Source organism: Pristis pectinata, chromosome 7, assembly GCF_009764475.1.
Source record: "Pristis pectinata isolate sPriPec2 chromosome 7, sPriPec2.1.pri, whole genome shotgun sequence".
Taxonomy (NCBI): domain Eukaryota; kingdom Metazoa; phylum Chordata; class Chondrichthyes; order Rhinopristiformes; family Pristidae; genus Pristis; species Pristis pectinata.
This window is the reverse complement of record NC_067411.1, coordinates 71003952-71022790: the sequence shown is the minus strand read 5'-3', so window position 1 is coordinate 71022790 and position 18839 is coordinate 71003952. Positions and strand designations below refer to the sequence as shown.

At 39.7% G+C, this 18839-nt stretch overlaps 1 protein-coding gene across 1 annotated transcript in view; it reads left to right on the top strand.

The window, feature by feature from the left end:
• Nucleotides 1-18620, top strand: part of zmp:0000001301 (rab9 effector protein with kelch motifs) — an 80825-nt gene extending 62205 nt beyond the window's left edge. The window contains exons 14-18 of the mRNA XM_052020633.1: nt 3019-3106; nt 6147-6247; nt 8435-8519; nt 14631-14735; nt 18516-18620. Of these exons, the coding sequence (XP_051876593.1) occupies nt 3019-3106; nt 6147-6247; nt 8435-8519; nt 14631-14735; nt 18516-18620 (484 nt within the window). The remainder of the gene's footprint in view (nt 1-3018; nt 3107-6146; nt 6248-8434; nt 8520-14630; nt 14736-18515) is intronic.
• Nucleotides 18621-18839: the final 219 nt, after the last annotated feature.

The window sequence follows — 18839 nt, the reverse complement described above, 5'->3', positions numbered from 1 at the left end:
AACTTCCAGTACATGAGATATGCACTATCATCCCCACCAAACAAAAAGTAAATTTGCTTTTTTCTGTACCGACTCCCTGGATTTAGGAGATTATTGACACCATTCTCAGTTACTATTCAGTGACTTTGAATGGAATATTTTACTTCTGTGGAGTTAGGAATGAGTAGGATTGGGCTCAGTTGTGATGAGTCCCTCCTGATTCTCCTCATCCCTATCACGCACTTCACCCCCAATCCCATGTGGTGGAACAGCCTAACCATGGTCATTAATTCAGCTAAAGAATAAATGGCTATCTGACCAAGGTTCTGTACAGCTGCCTGTACAAATGGAATTGTAACCTTAGGCAAGCCATGGTCTTAATGAGAGGCGGAGATAAACGGGAAGGAAAATATGACCACTTAATTGTGCAGTATGATTTTTATGTCTGCTGAATAATTATTCATTATTATTTAATGTGCTTCTAAACATGGTAAGCAACCAGGAGGAATGGGCTTTATATGGTACAGGAAGTGTAAGGAGCTGTCTTTTTTTACTTAGTCTCACAAGTGATAAACAAGGGAAACATACTATATCCACTGAGAATTTCTTTATAATTACTCTTTAAATGGATGGGGAAAATTGAGAAATAGGAACATTATGTGACTACTAAACATCTTCCGATTTGGTGGTCTCAACAGAGTAGAACAGACGTAATGAAAAAAAATAAGTTCTGTATTAAATGCTCTATTAGTTTGCCTCTCCTTCATCACAGGAAACCATTAAAATCATGCAGTGATCATAAAAAAGATATAAATACAAAAATTGAGAGAAAGATTTCCTGTTCACTTATTTGTTCTGTAACTTATGTATTTTTTTTCTGTTTAAAACTTCACAGGTAGACAGCAGATTCTAGAAGTTGCTTAGTGTGGGTTAGTTATAAATTGTACATCAAACAGCACAAATGAAAATAGAGCATTATCATTTTTTCAAAAACTGTGATGCCCAAGTGGTCAAAAATTTTGTTTGTGAGAGAAACCTTACAACTAAAACGAGAGATCACCTTCTTAGAAACAGGAACTACATAGTGATTATATGTCTTCCTGGTTTGCAAAGCTGGAAGGGCACCCATCAAGTGCAGAATAGGAATACCTTGCCATTTTCTACGTGAACATAAGTATAAACAGAAACCTTTGGTGGCTATCTGCTTAGTGAGATTACACAATACGCAGATGGATATTCTCAGAACTCCAGTGATTCTGGAGGTTTGGCATGGTGCTTATCAAACAGACCTGTCTCCTATTGAAAAGGTATCCGAAGTCACAGTTCCACTTCTTCACCAAGCTACTGGAAGATGTTCTCTCCAAACCTGCAAAATAGTCACTGTTGCTCTTTCTGCTTCTATTACAGTATCTAAATTACCTGATGAAATAACTAGGCCTCTGCATGTTCAATCCTAGAGTTATGACTGGTGGGGTATATTTTGCAAATTTCCTGAAGATTTACTAATAGCTGTGCCATTTGAGTATTGTGAGTAAACAGTCACAGAAAATATAGATCAGCAGTGCTCAATCATGAACTCACATCATTACTTTCATCTTCACCTGTAACATTGATTAGGACTGGGAAAGAGCAATGGGGAAGATCAGTATCAACATTCCAACCTACAACACCATTTCCTCTCACCTCTCTCAAGCTCTGTTTTTGCTGTTATATCATCCTTTCTTTAAGCAGAGCCATTTGTACTGCTGTTATTTGTCCCATGATGGCCCATATTCACTAAAAGGTCATTGTCTTCTACAGATATTGATGTCTGTTCATGTGTTAGAATTTTGCAGATTCTTGGATGGAGTATTGATGAGATAACTAGAGAAATATTCCTAAGTCAGGAAGAGGAAGTGTCATGAGAAACAAAGGACTGCAGGTACTGGAATCTAGATGAAAAACACGATGATGCTGGAGGAACTCAGCAGGCCAGGCAGCATCCGTGGAGAAAAGCAGGCGGTCAATGTTTTGGGTTAGGACCCTTCTTCAGGAAGTGTCATACTTGTTTCAGGCTCAGATATTCACCGGGTGGATTCTGTGAGCAGGAGGAAGAGTTTTAGAGTCTTAGGGTCATATAGCACAGAAACAAGCCTTTCAGCCAACCTTGTCCACACCAACCATGACTACACTAACCATCAATCACACATTTAAATTAATCCTACCCTCATCCCATTTTATTCTCCCCTCATTCCCATCAACTCCCCCAGGCTCTACAATTCACCTACACTATTGCAATTTGGAGTGGCCAATTATTAGAGAGGTTTTGTTCATGAAACTTGGATTTCCCCACATGTTGTGGAGTTTTAAATCCAAAACATGTATCTTACATTTGCTGGTAGCTTCTCTGCGCAGAAGCCATCTGACTGACAAGGCTAGCTCCTCATTGAGCTCATGAGGCTATGTGGGAGAAGGCTAGGTGATTCACTGTGGGAGAAGTTGTAGCTTCAGGAAGATGACTACATTTTTCCTTCACACCTTCCCATTGGTTTTGATGGCCATGGCTATCTATATGCCATTGATTTCCTTTCATCCTAGGGAAAGAGGCTATTCAGCCATCACTGCACCTCCTGGATCAATTGCTCAATTGCCTCTTATTAAAGAAGGCTGCCATTTTACAAGCAAAAGGATTGTGCACTATTGTTTTTGACTTCTACTTGGCACTTTACCAATGACCTGCTGGCAAAAGCTCTGAGGCAGTTAGTAATTATAGGATACTTGGTTGTAAATTGAATGTTTCCACACATTACTTCCACCACAGGCTCTCTCCTGTACCTGGCCCTTTAGCTGTGGACATGTAGCAGGCACCTCAATATGTCAGGGCCATAAGACTGCTCTCAGTAGGAGGACTCATCACCTTTACACAGACTGGTGAAACATCCCTTTCCTTATACTTCACTTCCAGTGTGTTACATTTAAATAATCACACTGTATAAATAAAAAAAAAGGTAATTGATTTCGTGGAATTTTATTTAATTAAAATTAACTGTTTTCATGAAGGTTTTCACCCACAAGAATCCCTAAGGTAAAATATGACTTGGCAGTCAGCCCGCTTCCTGCAAGAACAGACCCTCCACCACCTGTGCCAGTAAGTAAATCTCATTTAGTAATACCTCTTAATTGTGTCACTGATTGGCATTGACTATGGTAGTGCTACTTTATACTCACCATTTTGTGCTTTTTTTTATGAATGTTGTGTCCATGAATGAAGAGTTGAAGAATGATAATGCTTTTGAACACTTCTGCCCTGTCTACCATACAATAAAATATCAAATGTGCACGAAATGCATATTAATTCTAATTTCTAAATTGTATTCCACACTGGATTACTGTGACATTCTTTCATTTTTCCATGCTATGGCTACCAGGTGAGTGCCACTTGATTCTGGTCTTGCAAGAACTGTTTAAGAGGACTTATACCATTTCATATTGACTCTTTATAATTCAGACAACATACTCTATTCCGTCCTATCAGCTATCAGCTTTGGGATGAGTTTGAATCAAAATCTCATATTATGAAAGCTCAGCCCCTAATCCATTGGATCACCAAATCTTCTCAATTTCACTTCAGTCTTAACGAAAATAATTCACTTTGTTTGTTTAAACTTAATTATTGAATAGCGCCATGCCATACGTTTATCTGACTGTGTATTACATAGAAAATAAAGATGGCGCAGGGTAACCCTTTAATTAGTAATTCAGAACTTTTGTTAAAGATTTTAAATTCATTAAACAAAATTGGCTGGAAATGAAAAGCTGGTCAGATGAAGCTATCATAATGCCATGAAAACCCAACGACTTCCCCAATGCCCTTTTGCGAAGGGAGCCTACAGTCTTTCTGGTTGGACACACAATCACACAAATGTGATTGGCTCTTAACTGGTCTGTGATATGGTCTGCTAAACTACTCAGAAGTTTAAGGAGAAGGCTGTCACTCCAAAATTCCCACATCATGAGAACAATTTAAAATATGGTTGGATTTAAAGTTGTTCTAGATAAACAGAAATACAGATAAGACCCAAGAAAGAAAAATGATCCCTTGAGTATCTTTTGTTTGATATAACATAGAAGGTACATTTAGATGTGATCGTCATATAACAGATGCATGGAACATCACCAGAGGATGGATGAAAAGATTTTTTCATTAAATGAAAATTCTCAGTCCTACCACCATTACTCCCAACAACAATCACATGAAGAACTTCTGGAACAGCATACTATCACCCAAAACATACCCAACTTACCACATCAAGGATGTAAGATGTCTACTTAAATGTTCTCTATCATCATGCTTCCAAAATGTATTGTAATGCAAAGGTCATGAAGCACTTTTCATGACAATGTATAAATGTGCCACAGATTCAGAAGGCTTTGATTCCTGATAAAGAATAAATGAACACCAGTGTGGTTACTATAGATTATCTCAAAGATGTTTGATTATGAGAAGCAGTGTCTATTCAATGTTCTCACTCTGATTTCCACTGGAATGTGCATAAATGGTGTTGCGATAATACACCATATTTAAAGCATACTGATTACAACCTTTTTTTACTTCATTCAAGGGATGTGGGCTTCACAGACTGAGCCAGCATTTAGTTGCCCATCCCTAATTGCTCTTGAGAAGGTCGTGGTGAGCTGCCTTTTTGAATGCCTACAAGCCTTGAGATGTAGGAGGGATTTTGACGTAACGATCTTGAAGGAACAGTTATATTTCCAAAGCAGGATGGTGTATGGCTTGGAGGGCAACTTCCAGATGGTGGTGATGTTTCTGTGCTTTTACTGCCCCTGTCCTTCTACCTGGTAGAGGTCATGGGTTTGGAAGGTGCTGTCTAAGGAGTCATGATGAGTTGCTGCAGTGCATCATGTAGAGGTACAAACTGTTGCTACTGTGCGTTGGTGGTGGAGTAAGTAAATGGTTGAGGATGCGCTACCTATCAAGCTTGCTGCTATGTCCTGTTGAGCTTCTTGAATGAAGCTGCACTCATCCAGGCAAGTGGAGAGTATACCATCACACTCCTGACTTGAGCAGTGTGGATGATGGACAGGCTTTGGGGCGTTAGGAGGTGACTTATTCGCCATAGGATTCCTAGCCTCTGATGTGCTCTTGTAGCCACATTCTGTGCAAAGGCTACCCCAGTTCAGATTCAGGTCAATGGTACCTCTCAGGATATTGACAGTGGGAGATTTAACGACAGTAATGCCATTAAACATCAGGGAGTTGATTTTCTCTCATTAAATATTGTCATTGCCTGTCAATTGTGTGGCAGGAAAGTTACTTGCACAGGCCTGGATATTGTCCGGGTCTTGCTGCATTTGGACGTGGACTGCTTCAGTTTCTGAGGAGTCATGAATAGTGTTGAACATTGTGCAATCATCAATCAACCTTGCTACTTCTGACCTTATGAATGAAGGAAGGTCATTGATGAAGCAGCTGAAAATGCTTCATATTTTTAGTGAAATTCAATGATTTTCATTGGCTGAGTTTATCAGTTGTTGTCAATTTTTTAAAAGTCAGATAGGAAGGGAAAATAGAGAAGTGGACAGAAGAAGAATAGGCTCTAAAACAAAAAAAAACTGCAGGCAATTACAGGTGTACTGTCACCCTTCTATTTGTCCTGTGAAACAGGAATGATTAACACCATTAAACATAACAAGCTAACTTCTGTAATATAGGTCATGTTATCTAACAAATATGCATCATTGCAATATTGTTAAATTTGAAGAATTTTTAATAGTACATCATATATATTTCATTATCTTATGTTAATTGGGATATCTAAACATCAACATGGAGCAAAGCTGGGCTCTCAAACCAAAACCAACTGATTTAATACTACTATGGAAATCATACTGGACTTTCATTCTTCCAACATGATGCAGATTGAGAGATGGGATGCAACTTATCCTCTGTGTGAATTATTCTCAGTGGGGAATGTGGTTAAACACTTATTGCCTCAGCTGTTCTTCATTCTGTTAGTGAAAATGCTTACCCTCCAGGTTTCCATATTGTTAACAGCCCAAGTGAGTTTATATACTCACCAGTAGTGAAATGGTCCAAGATACTGAAGTCAAAACCTACAAATGCAGAGAACAAATAACAACATTGTTTTCTTATAATTTATTTGTAGGCATCAGAACTTCGGGATTTGAGTTCCATTTACAAACAGACTGTGGAGCTGATCACCCATGCTTTTACTATGCTGGATATGGAGTTTCAAAGATTGGATTTGTATGTTACGTTTATTTAAATATAAGTGACTTCAGAAAAAACCTTGCAGTAATTGAAATGAAATTTGGTTTGCTATACTTCCTACAAGAAGTATATTCACGTCACTTTTGAAAATAATGGTTAGGCGGCATTTAGAGTATTGTGTGCAATTCTGGTCACCTCACTATAGGAAGGGTGTCGAGGCTTTAGAGAGGGTGCAGAGGAGGATCACTAGAATGCTACCTGGATTAGCGGGCATGTGCTATCAGAAAAGGCTGGACAAGCATGGGGTCTTTTCTCTGGAGCAGCAGAGGCTGAGGAGTGATCTGTTGGAGTGTATAAAATTATGAGGGCATAGATATGGTGGACAAGCAATATCTTTTTCCCATTATTGAGTGATCCAATACCAGACAGCATGCATTTAAGGTGAGAGGGGGTAGGTTCAGAAGAGACGTGAGGGGTTAGATTTTTACTCAGAGAGTGGTGGATACCTAGAATGTGTTGCCTGATAGGGTGGTGGAGGCATTCATTGGAGGCTTTTAAGAGGGGCTTGGATGGGCCAGTGAATGAGAGGAAAATGGAGGGATATGGGCATTCTATCGGAGGGACTAGCTATGTTGGCACAACATTGTGGGCCGAAGGGCCTGTTCTGTGCTGTACTGTTCTATGTTCTATGAAAATACTCACAGGTACAAGGAGAAAATGATGACTGGGAAAAGGAGCTCTGAATAGGATGAGTGACCAACATCCTGGCCAAAGCAATATATATTGATCAGAGTCCTATAAAGAGGAGAGGCAGATGAAGGGTTTTATTCCTGCTGAACATAACAGATACATATAATATTGGGCTTTATATTGTGAACACATCAATCATTTTATGGCAATCATTTTAATTTTATCTTGGAAAGCAGAATTCTGTTGCAAAATTCCTACATTTTTGTATAGCATTGGGAAAGATTCAGAGTCACAGAAGATTCCTATGTTTGTCATATTGCAAAATACACAAATATTAACAAATAGCCCAGACTTACAAAGTTATAAACATGCCGAATTTTGCTTGGTCCAAAACTGGCATTTGCATTTTGCTGGTTAATACTCAGAGTATTTATCACCATATTGTTTTATACCATGGGGTTCAATGTAAATTATATTGTGATAATGTGAAAAAAGTTGGATACATTGAGAGAACCTAAATTCTCAAATTGCACAGGTATAAGTTGCTTAATTACACCATTTGCTTGCTCATTTCAGCCAAATAACAAAATAATTTGCACTCTCCAAGAAACATGTGGCATTTATGACTTGTTTGAAGGGAGGGGATAGGAAAAATGAAGAGAGAATTCTTAATGAAGGGATCACATTTGAAAGTTCACAAATGTCTGCATGGTAACTTGATGAATAGCATTTCCCATCACATTCTGCTCCTAAGCACTTTAAGGCTTTAATTCTTCCTTGTAGTCCACAAAATGCATCAGAATATTTTACCTCTAAGAATCTTAATGAAACAGTACTTCTTTTGGTTGGGTGAAATTATGTGGGATTCAGCATATCACAATCCATGAAAGTGTCAGATGCCATGAATTGTCTTTCCAAGGGATGGTTATAATTGCCCAGAAGAGCAGGTCTTGAGAGGGTGGTTGATTGCATTAACATGAACACCTTGGAAATGAGCATTAACTTGCCAGATTTGGTATATCTGCTGGCAAATAAGCGGAAGGATGGATTCTTATTCAGATAGCTGGTTGCATTATGTGAGGATCATATCGGCTTCACAGGTGTAGGCTGTAAAATGTCATGCTGTTGTCAGTTACCCATGGGGAAAAAAGACAAATTGCTTGTTTGAAAAAAAATATTGGTCTTGCTAGGTGGCTGATTTGCCTGTGTCACAGATGTCCCAATGAAACCTTGAATAAATCCAAAATATAAAAATTAAAGACACTGACCATGCCTGTAGGGGAACTTAACTGTGTCTGCTTAGAACACATGGCATAAATCTGGCATTGTGTCCCTTGTAAATGATCACTTCCGCAGGTATTGCTCTCCTGACGATAAGTGAGGTGTTTACCTGTGTCCATAGATTCTCAAAAGGGATTACAGCAATATAAACCAATTGGAGAAATCCCCCAAAGAAAGACCAAATTATGTAGCGTGAAAAACAAAACACCAGAGGTGCCCATAACTTCCCGGTTTGTTTCTTTATGTTCACAGTGAAAAAGGAGAACTCGCTCAAGCTAAACTTGCATTTCACCAAGAAAAAGAGACTTACAATAGGAAGTACAAGAATCAGCAGGAGGTAACATCAACAAACTTCAAGTACTGGATTTTTTTGTTCAATTTTAGGGTAATTGCAGGGAAAATGGTCCATTTCTCACCACACAAACTTATGGTTCAAGTATATCAGGGAAGTTAAAATTAGGGAAGTGGCTTATTTAGTGGGCTGCCAGTTTATAGCCTGTGCTAGAGGTATAAACCAATACGTAAGCTGGAAAATTATTAATATCATTTTACTAAAAGTAATAACTAATGAAAATGCAATTTGTCCATTTTGTTTTTATTTTCAAAATTCTACATGAACTGTCATCATTTAATTACTTTTCAGGTGAATAATAAGCACAACATAATTCTTTTATGTAAACAATAAAAATTGAGTGAAAGCAGAAATGCAAATGTATGGTGTGTTTTAAGCTGGTTGCACTATATAACTTAATATCACTGTGAAGTGGCATTGGTCTCACTTCAGTGCATTGTAGAATGAAGTTAATTAAATTAAATTTAGACCAATGCTTTGGAGAAGTTTGTTTTCTCCACTAATCTTACAAGCAGGATAACTGCCCCCATATATCCATAAATCGTTACCACTCTCAAACCATCTACTACAGTACTATAGCAACCTTAAAACACAACTAATTCAATTAAAGAAGCTAAAGTTTTATTTTGTGTTTTGAAATAAGGCTGAGCCAACTGCACTTCTAAGAAACACGTCACAGAGTTGTGCATCAGAATGTTGCATTTCAACACCATTCAACGATGCAGGTAGAACAAGGAAAGAGGTTCTGCTGAGAGAATTTGTGCAGCTAGGGACTAAACTAAAAAGCAGATCCAAAAAGGGAATAATCTCCGGACTGCTACCTGAGCCACATGCAAATTGGCACAGCGTCAATAAGATCAGAGTTAAATGTGTGGCTCAAATATCAGTGTGGGAGAAGTGGGTTTGAAATTGTGGGACATTGGCATCAGTATTGGGGAAGGAGGGAGCTGTTCCGATGGGACGGGCTCCACCTGAACCACACTAGGACCAGGGTCCTGGTGAATTGCAGAACTAGGGCTGTAGATAGGGCTTTAAGCTAAATAGTAGGGGGTGGGTTCAACAGATTGGAAAAGTATGGATGAAGTAAAAGGGAAGGAGAGTGCAGGAGAGGCTACTGAAGTCTCCAGAATAAAGAATAAGACAGAAAGATTAGAAAGGGATAAGAACTTAACTTCAGGCAGCATGGAGACAAATTTGAGAAGAAGAGTGGGGAATACAGGACGGAAGGTGTTATATTTGAATGCACGCAGAATACAAAATAAGGTAGACGAGCTGATAGTGCAGTTAGAAATTGGCAGGTATGACATTGTAGGCATCACAGAGCTGTGGTTGAAAGAAGATCACAGCTGGAAGCTAAACATCCAAGGATACACATCCTATCGAAAAGACAGGCAGGTGGGCAGAGAGGGTGGGGTAGCTCTGTTGGTAAAAAATGAAATCAAATCCTTAGCAAGAAATGACATAGGATCAGAAGACATAGAATCCTTGTGGGTAGAGTTAAGAAACTGCAAGGGTAAAAAGACCCTGATGGGAATTATATACAGGCCTCCAAATAGTAGCCAGGATGTGGGGTACAAATTACAACAGGAGATAGAAAAGGCATGTAAAAGGGCAATGTTACCGTGGTCGTGGGGGATTTCAATATGCAGGTAGATTGGGAAAATCAGGTTGGTACTGGGTTCCAAGAGAAGGAATTTGTAGAATGCCTACGAGATGGCTTTTTAGAGCAGCTTGTGGTCGAGCCCACTAGGGAAAAGGCAATTCTAGATTTAGTGTTATGCAATGAACCAGATTTGATTAGGGAGCTTAAGGTAAAGGAACGCTCAGGAGGCACTGAGCATAATATGATAGAATTCACCCTGGAGTTTGAGAGGGAGAAGCTACAATCGGATGTATCAGTATTACAGTTGAGTAAAAGGTAACTACAGAGGCATGAGAGAGGAGCTGGCCGAAGTTGATTGGAAGGGGAACAGTAGAGAAGAAATGGCACGAGTTCCTGGGAGTAATTTGGAAGACGCAGGATCAGTTCATCCCAAAGAAGAAGTAGCAGCATTCTAAAGGGAGGATGGAGCAACTGTGGCTGACAAGGGAAGTCAAAGACAGCATAAAAGCAAAAGAGAGGGCATACAATACTGCAAAAATTAGTGGGAAGCAAGAGGATTGGGAAGCTTTTAAAAGTCAACAGAAGGCAACTAAAAAAGCAATAAGGGGAGAAAAGATGAAATATGAAGGTAGGCTACTAAGCTAATAATATAAAAGAGGATACCAAAAAATTTTTCTGATATATAAAGAGTAAAAGAGAGGCAAGAGTGGACGTCAGACCACTGGAAAATGATGCTGGAGAGGTAGTAATGGGGAACAAAGAAATAACGGACAAACTGAATAAGTATTTTGTGTCAGTCTTCACTGTGGAAGACACCAGCAACATGCCAGAAATTCGAAAGAGTCAGAGGCAGAAGTGAGTGTAGTCACTATTACTAAGGAGAAGGTGTTTGGGAAACTTAAAGGTCTGAAGGTAGATAAGTCACCTGGACTGGATGGACTACACCCCAGGGTTCTGAAAGAGGTAGATGAAGAGATTGTGGAGGCATTAGTATTGATCTTTCAAGAATCACTAGCGTCAGGAATGGTTCCGGAGGACTGGAAAATTGCAAATGTCACTCCACTCTTTAAGAAGGGAGGGAGGCAAAAGACAGGAAATGATAGGCCAGTTAGCCTGACTTCAGTGGTTGGTAAGATGTTAGAGTCCATTACTAAGAATGAGGTCTCGGGGTACTTGGAAGCACATGATAAAATAGGCCGAAATCTGCATGGTTTCCTCAAGGGGAGATCTTGTTTGACAAATCTGTTGGAATTCTTTGAGGAAGTAACAGGCAGGATAAACAAAGGAGAGTCAGTGGATGTTGTTTACTTGTATTTTTATAAGGCCTTTGACGAGGTGCCACACATGGGGCTGCTAAACAAGATAGGAGCCCATGGTATTACAGGAAAGGTACTAGCATGGATAGAAGATTGGCTGACTGGCAGAAGGCAAAGAGTGGGAATAAAGGGGGACTTTTCTGGTTGGCCGCTGCTGACTTGTGGTATTCCGCAGGGGTCAGTGTTGGGTCCACTATTTTTCACGTTATATGTTAATGATCTGGATGATGGAATTGAGGGCTTTGTGGTCATGTTAGCGGATGATACAAAGATAGGATACAAAGATGGGTGTATACAAAAGCAGGTAGTATTGAGGAAGCAGGGAGTCTGCAGAAGAACTTGGACAGGTTGGGAGAATGGGCAAAGAAGTGGCAGATGGAATACAGCGTAGGGAAGTGTACAATTATGTACTTTAGTAGGAGGAATAAAGGTGTAGACTATTTTCTGAATGAGGAGCAAATTCAGAAATCGGAGGAGCAAAGGGACTTGGGAGTCCTAGTGCAGGATTCCCTAAAGGTTAATTTGCAGGTTGAGTCAGTAGTAAGGAAGGCAAATGCAAAGTTAGCATTCATTTTGAGAGGACTAGAATATAAAAGCAGGGATGTAATGCTGAGGTCTTATAAGGCATTGGCCAGACCACATTTGGAGTATTGTGAGCAGTTTTGGGCTTCATATCTAAGGAAGGATGTGCTGGCATTGGAGAGGGTCCAGAGCAGGTTTCCAAGAATGATCCCAGAAATGAAAGGGTTACTGTATGAGGAGCGTTTGATGGTTCTGGGCCTGTCCTCGCTGGAGTTTAGAAGGATGATGGGGATCTCATTGAAACCTACCAAATACTGAAAGGCCTGGATAGAGTGGACGTGGAGAGGATGTTTCCAGTAGCGGGTGAGTCTAGGACCAGAGGGCACAGCCTCAAAATAGAAGGACGTCCCTTTAGAACAGAGATGAGGAGGAATTTCTTCAGCCAGAGGGTGGTGAATTTGTGTTGATTGCCACAGATGGCTGTTGAGGCCAAGTCATTGGGTATATTTAAAGTGGAGGTTGATAGGTTCTTGATTAGTAAGGACGTCAAAGGTTATGGGGAGAAGACAAGAGAATGGGGTTGAGAGGGAAAAATAAATCAGCCATGATCAAATGGCAGAGCAGACTCGATGAGCTGAGTGGCCTAATTCTGTTCCTATGTCTTATGGTCTTATGGAAGAAAAAGCTTAAGGGTGACGATTTTTGTCAGATCCTGTTTCTCTATGCTCGTAACATAACAACAACTTATGTTTATCTAGAACCTTTAACAAATTAAAACCTTCCAAGGCAAAAAAGATTGGATATTGAGCTACAGATAAGATTAGAGAAGATGGAGGTTTTGTATATGTTCTTAAAGAAGCCAAAGAGGTAGAGATGTATAAAGAGTGTATTCTGGAGATTAATGCCTTCTACTGACGGTGTGATTGATAGTGATTGATAAAAATACGGATGTTCAAGATACCAGAATTTATAAGAGAACTGATATCTAAAACAGTTGTGGAGCTGGAGGAGATGGAAGAGTTGGAAAGAGTGCAGATCATCGCAGAATCACAGGCAAAAAGAGTTAAATGCCACCTAACCTTTGCTGAATTTTGGTTGCAGTTAAGAATCAAAATTGATTTTTAATTTAAATTTGTAATTATATGAATTGTAGCATGATAAAAATGATATAGTACTTCTAAGTTAGCAGTATTATTGGGATGGCTCTGCAATCGATCATTCTACATTGTGAGCTATATTAATGTGGTCCCTGTTCATGTTCATGGCAAAATGCCACAAAAATCTTATAATGTCACCAACACCATGGAATACACTGCATAGTTTGCACTCAGTCATAGAATTAACACCATGATTCATTCATGGTGCTAATGCCATTTGGTGGCAACATGCTGTGAAGGAATTTTATTCCGCATTTTATAAGACAATATTATTCATGCCAGAAATAAAGTCATGAACCAATGTTCCTTGGGTACAACTGGATTTTGTAATTGGCAAGAACTAAAAATAGTGTGAAACTTCGCAGTTACACAAATAAACAAACATTAATATTACAGAATTTAATTTCTGTAATGACAGAATTTCTGCCTCTTACCACTCAGATCTAACCTGCAATAAGCATGACATTTTAGTTTTAACCTTTATGAATATGTAACATTCCAGAGCTGTGGTGTGGAACCTTCCATTTGAATGTATAAAAACCTATCAGTGTAAAACATGTTTAAACATGGCTTTGGGGTAGCATTCTTATCTGTGAAGGCTGCGAGTTTAAACCCCGTTCCAGAGATTTTAGCATGGATTTCAGGCAATAAAGAGAGAATGCTGCATGTTCAGAGGTAAACTGCATGGGCCATATTTCTCCATGGTTTTTTTTTCTCTCTCAATTTTGCACTAGTGTCGTTTTGCTTATTTTGTTGTTTATTCTGCACACATGTAAGTTATGTATAGTTTATGTTAATTTAAGTTTATGTTAACTTATGTTTGTCCTTATCTTGTAATGTACTGTGCTGCTGCTGCAAGAAGCAAATTTTCTTGGCTTTTATATCCTGTGTATCTATGCCTATGACAACAATAAACTTGTACCAGCTTCATATTATTTCAGGGATATTTTATATAAAATTATTTTATAATTTATTTTCAGTTGTGTGTTCCCTTTACTTCCACATAACGCACCCTACTGGCTAAATGATAGGCTTGAGATAACAACTGCTGAAAATTGTGTGAAACCAGTCAAAATGACTGATTCTCAATTTCCTTCACAATGGGATAATGTATGGTCTCCATACTGTAATATTCAGATAGGAGCCCCCTTCAAACAGAATCATAGCATCAAATTCAAGCTGCAATCTTTGGAGTATGTGTATTTGACAACGTGTCATGTATTAAGTAAACTGACAAAATTTACATTTAATTGAACATGGTAAAATTCTTCAACTTTAGAATAGACTTTGGTATGGTTTTGTGATATTGGAACAATTACTTCCCATGTTTGTTATTTTACTACTAAATTGCATAAAATAAAACTTGGTAGTTACACAGAACCTGGTAAAAATTATGAATTTACAGGATTTCTTTGTAATAAACTGCAGTTTTACATGTTTTGAATTAAATGCTACTAAGGAAATTAGAATGTTTTCATAAATTGCCAATGTCTTTCAGGAACTTCAAGGGATGCTACAAAAACATAAAGCTCAGAATGAAGCCTGGCTTAAAGCTCGAGCGGAGGAAAATGATAGAGAAAGAAAGGACCTGTTCAAGCAAAGAGTAAGGGTTATCCATCCATCTCATTATTATGCACTTCTAAAGTTGAGGGAATAGAAATTGAGTTTTTTCTAGGAGAAGGCATAGAGCACTTTGAAGCCCGTCTCCAAATTGGAACTTAGTTTTACTCCACAACTTCCCAATGTGGACTGGTTTGAACCATAGAACAATATAGCACAATACAGGTCCTTCGGCCCACCATGTTGTGCTGACCTTTAAACTACACCTAAGACGAACTAACCCCTTCCTCCCACATATCCCTCTATCTTAAATTCCTCCATATGCTTATCTAACAATCTCTTGAACTTGACCAACATATCAACCTCCACCACCACCCCAGGCAGCGCATTCCATGCACCAACCACTCTCTGGGTGAAAAACCTACCTCTGATATCTCCCTTGAACTTCCCACCCATTATGTTAAAGCCATGCCCTCTTGTATTGAGCATTGGTGCCCTGGGAAAGAGGCGCTGGCTGTCTACTCTATCTATTCCTCCTAATATTTTGTATACCTCTATCATGTCTCCCCTCATCCTCCTTCTCTCCAATGAGTAAAGCCCTAGCTCCCTTAGTCTCTCCTCATAATCCATACTCTCCAATCCAGGCAGCATCCTGATAAATCTCCTCTGTACCCTTTCCAATGCTTCCACATCCTTCCTATAATGAGGTGACCAGAATTGGACACAGTGCTCCAGGTGTGGTCTAACCAGAGTTTTGTAGAGCTGCACCATTACCTTGCGGCTCTTAAACTTGATCCCATGACTTATGAAAGCCAACATCCCATAAGTTTTCTTAACTACCCTATCCACCTGTGAGGCAACTTTCAGTGATCTGTGGATATGAACCCCCAGAGCCCTCTGCTCCTCCACACTGCCCAGAATCCTGCCATTAACCTTGTACTCTGCCTTGGAGTTAGTCCTTCCAAAGTGTACCACCTCACACTTCTCTAGATTGAACTCCATCTGCCACTTCTCAGCCCAGCTCTGCATCCTATCAATATCCCGCTGTAGGCTTCGACAGCCCTCCACACTATCCACAACACCACCGACCTTAGTGTCATCTTCAAACTTGCTAACCCACCTTTCCACCCCCTCATCCAAGTCATTAATAAATATCATGAAAAGTAGAGGTCCCAGAACCGATCCTTGTGGGACACCGCTAGTCACAGCCCTCCAATCTGAATGCACTCCCTCCACCACAACCCTCTGCTTTCTACAGGCAAGCCAATTTTGAATCCACACTGCCAAGCCTCCCTGGATCCCTTGGCCTCTGACCTTCTGAAGAAGCCTACCATGTGGAACCTTGTCAAACGCCTTACTAAAATCCATGTAGACCACATCTACTACACTACCCTCATCAATCTTCCTGGTCACCTCCTCAAAGAACCCTATCAGGCTTGTGAGGCAAGATCTTCCCTTCACAAAGCCATGCTGGCTGTCCCTAATCAGTCCATGATTCTCTAAATGATCATAGATCCTATTTCTTAGAATCCTTTCTAACAGCTTGCCCACCACAGATGTAAGGCTTACTGGTCTGTAATTCCCTGGACTATCCCTACTACCTTTTTTGAATAAGGGGACAACATTCGCCACCCTCCAATCCTCTGGTACCATTCCCATGGACAACGAGGACTCAAAGATCCTAGCCAACGGTTCAGCAATCTCCTCCCTCGCCTCACAAAGCAGCCTGGGGAATATTCCGTCAGGCCCCGGGGACTTATCTGTCCTAATATTTTCTAACAGCTCCAACACATTCTCTCTCTTGATATCTACATGCTCTAGAATATTAACCTTACCAACACTGTCCTCAGCATCATCAAGGCCCCTCTCCTTGGTGAATACCGAAGAGAAGTATTCATTTGAGAACCTCACCCACTTCCACAGCTTCCAGGCACATCTTCCCACCTTTGCCTCTGATAGGACCTACCTTTACTCTCGTCATCGTTCTGCTCTTCACGTACAAGAAAAAAGCCTTGGAATTCTCCTTAACCCTACTTGCCAAAGCCTTTTCACGTCCCCTTCTTGCTCTCCTCAGCCCCTTCTTAAGTTCCTTCCTTGCTACTCTATATTCCTCATAAATAAACTAGCATGGGGTGAGATCAGGCCAAATCAACCCATTGCATTGCCACTGAACCAGGAGCAGCAGCCCTCCAGGATACACAAGCGCTTCCTGTCTCAGGCCTCTTTGCCCTCATTCCTTCACTTCTTCCCCACCTGCTCCTTGGTTTCACACCAAGGTAAGTGAAATCTGAAAATTATGCCTGATCTTCAGCGGCCTCCAGTGGTCCCTTTAGAGATGTCAGGAGGACCAAAGGAAAATGAGCAGAGCAAGCACATTAGCCTGGAGTGTCATTGATGTCCTAAAGTGAGTGTCTCATCATTTTTGGAATGTTTAAGGTGCCTAGCAATTGTTTTGCTCAGGGTTCCCCCAGAATATTGCAATGTTGTTTGGGATTTTGCACCTATAAATTAGTCCCCTCGTTATCCTTTCTGACCAATTTCCCACCAAACATTTGATAGAGCTTCCTTTGCAAATTGAAGATCATTCTTACTTTGGAAACTTGTTCAATGTAATACTATAATCTTATAGTTGCATGATTATGCATAATTGCATGATTATGTAATAATCATGTTCCCCTTAGCTCTTGAAGAATTCATGCTCTAACTTCTGAAAAGACATTCAATTCCAAATGACATAAACTTTCTAATACGTACCAAAAAGCGGGAGGGTGCAGGGCCAGAGACACAACTAAATCTATCAATGTAACCCTCTATTTGCAACCCCCTCACATAGCTGTTCAGCCTCCTTAAATGCATCAGTATGATTTGCTTCAAACACATCCTGCTGTAGTGAGTTCTACATTCTCACCACTCTTAGGATAGAAGGTTTCCTCTGCATTCCCTGTTGTAATTCTTGGTGACTGATTTTATTGCCTCTAGTTTTGCTCTCTTCCACGAGTGGAAGCACTTTCTCTGCCTACTAACCAGGGCAAGTTGGGCCAAATGGCCTGTTTCCATGCTGTATATCTCTGACTGTATCAATACCCTTACTAATTTTAAAGACCTGCATTAGATTACCCATTTGCTTTTTTTCAAGTGGAAAGACACCCTATTTGTTTATCTCTAATATCACTTTTGTATATTTTCTTAATATACTCTGCTATGCCTTTATATCCTTTTTATAATTTGACAGCTAGAACTGTATGCAATGCTCTAAGTTTGCTCTAATCAAGGTTTGATAGAGTTTTACTGTAACTTCCTTCCTTTTCAATTCTGGTAATAAACCCTAGTGCTTGGTTTGTTTTGTTTTAAGGCACCTGTGTTACGGAACTTCATTTAGTTTAGAAAGAGCCCATTCAGCTCATTGAGTCCATGCTGTTCAAATGCTGCTCATCTGATGCAGAACAATCCAGTCAGTCTCTCTCATCCATTCTTCCCTACATGTTCTCCCTCAGTTCCTGTCCAACTTGACTTTGTAATCTCTCATTGATTGCTTCCACCACCCTTAGAAAATGTGAGTTCCAGATTCCAACAACATACCAGGTAAATAATCTCTCCTCTGCTTTTGGGAACCTCTATTTAATCTCAGTTCCCAATATCAAAAGCTACAAAAATTTGAACTTTTATTTATGAATTTAAAAATGCATTTTTACGATCAAAAAGAACAAGCTAAGCTTCATGCTTTAAACAGCTTAGTTTTTAAAAGATACTGCCACATATCTGAAGAGACCATCAACTAATGTTAGATTCACTTAAAAATTAACAGTTAATCTCCATCTTGCAGGCAGAGTTGTTTCAGGAACAAAAGAAGTTGCAAGAAGATCAGAACAGTCTTCAGAGGCGTAGTCAGCATCTACTCTCACTAATGCAGCAGTTTAAAGGGCCGTGAGGAAATATCTGAGGATAAATAAAACTAGAACTGTCCTTCTCCATGTTCTTCTTGTACAACAAGCTGTTTCTTTGAACATAGTTAACAAAAAATGGTGGGAATAAGGTGTCAACCAATAATACTTAATAGGTAAGTTAGTTAGTGTTTTGAAGTGCAAGATGATGGGACTTGAGCTGTTCCAAACTTTATCTTATGCATTGTAGAAAGTGACTAACTTCT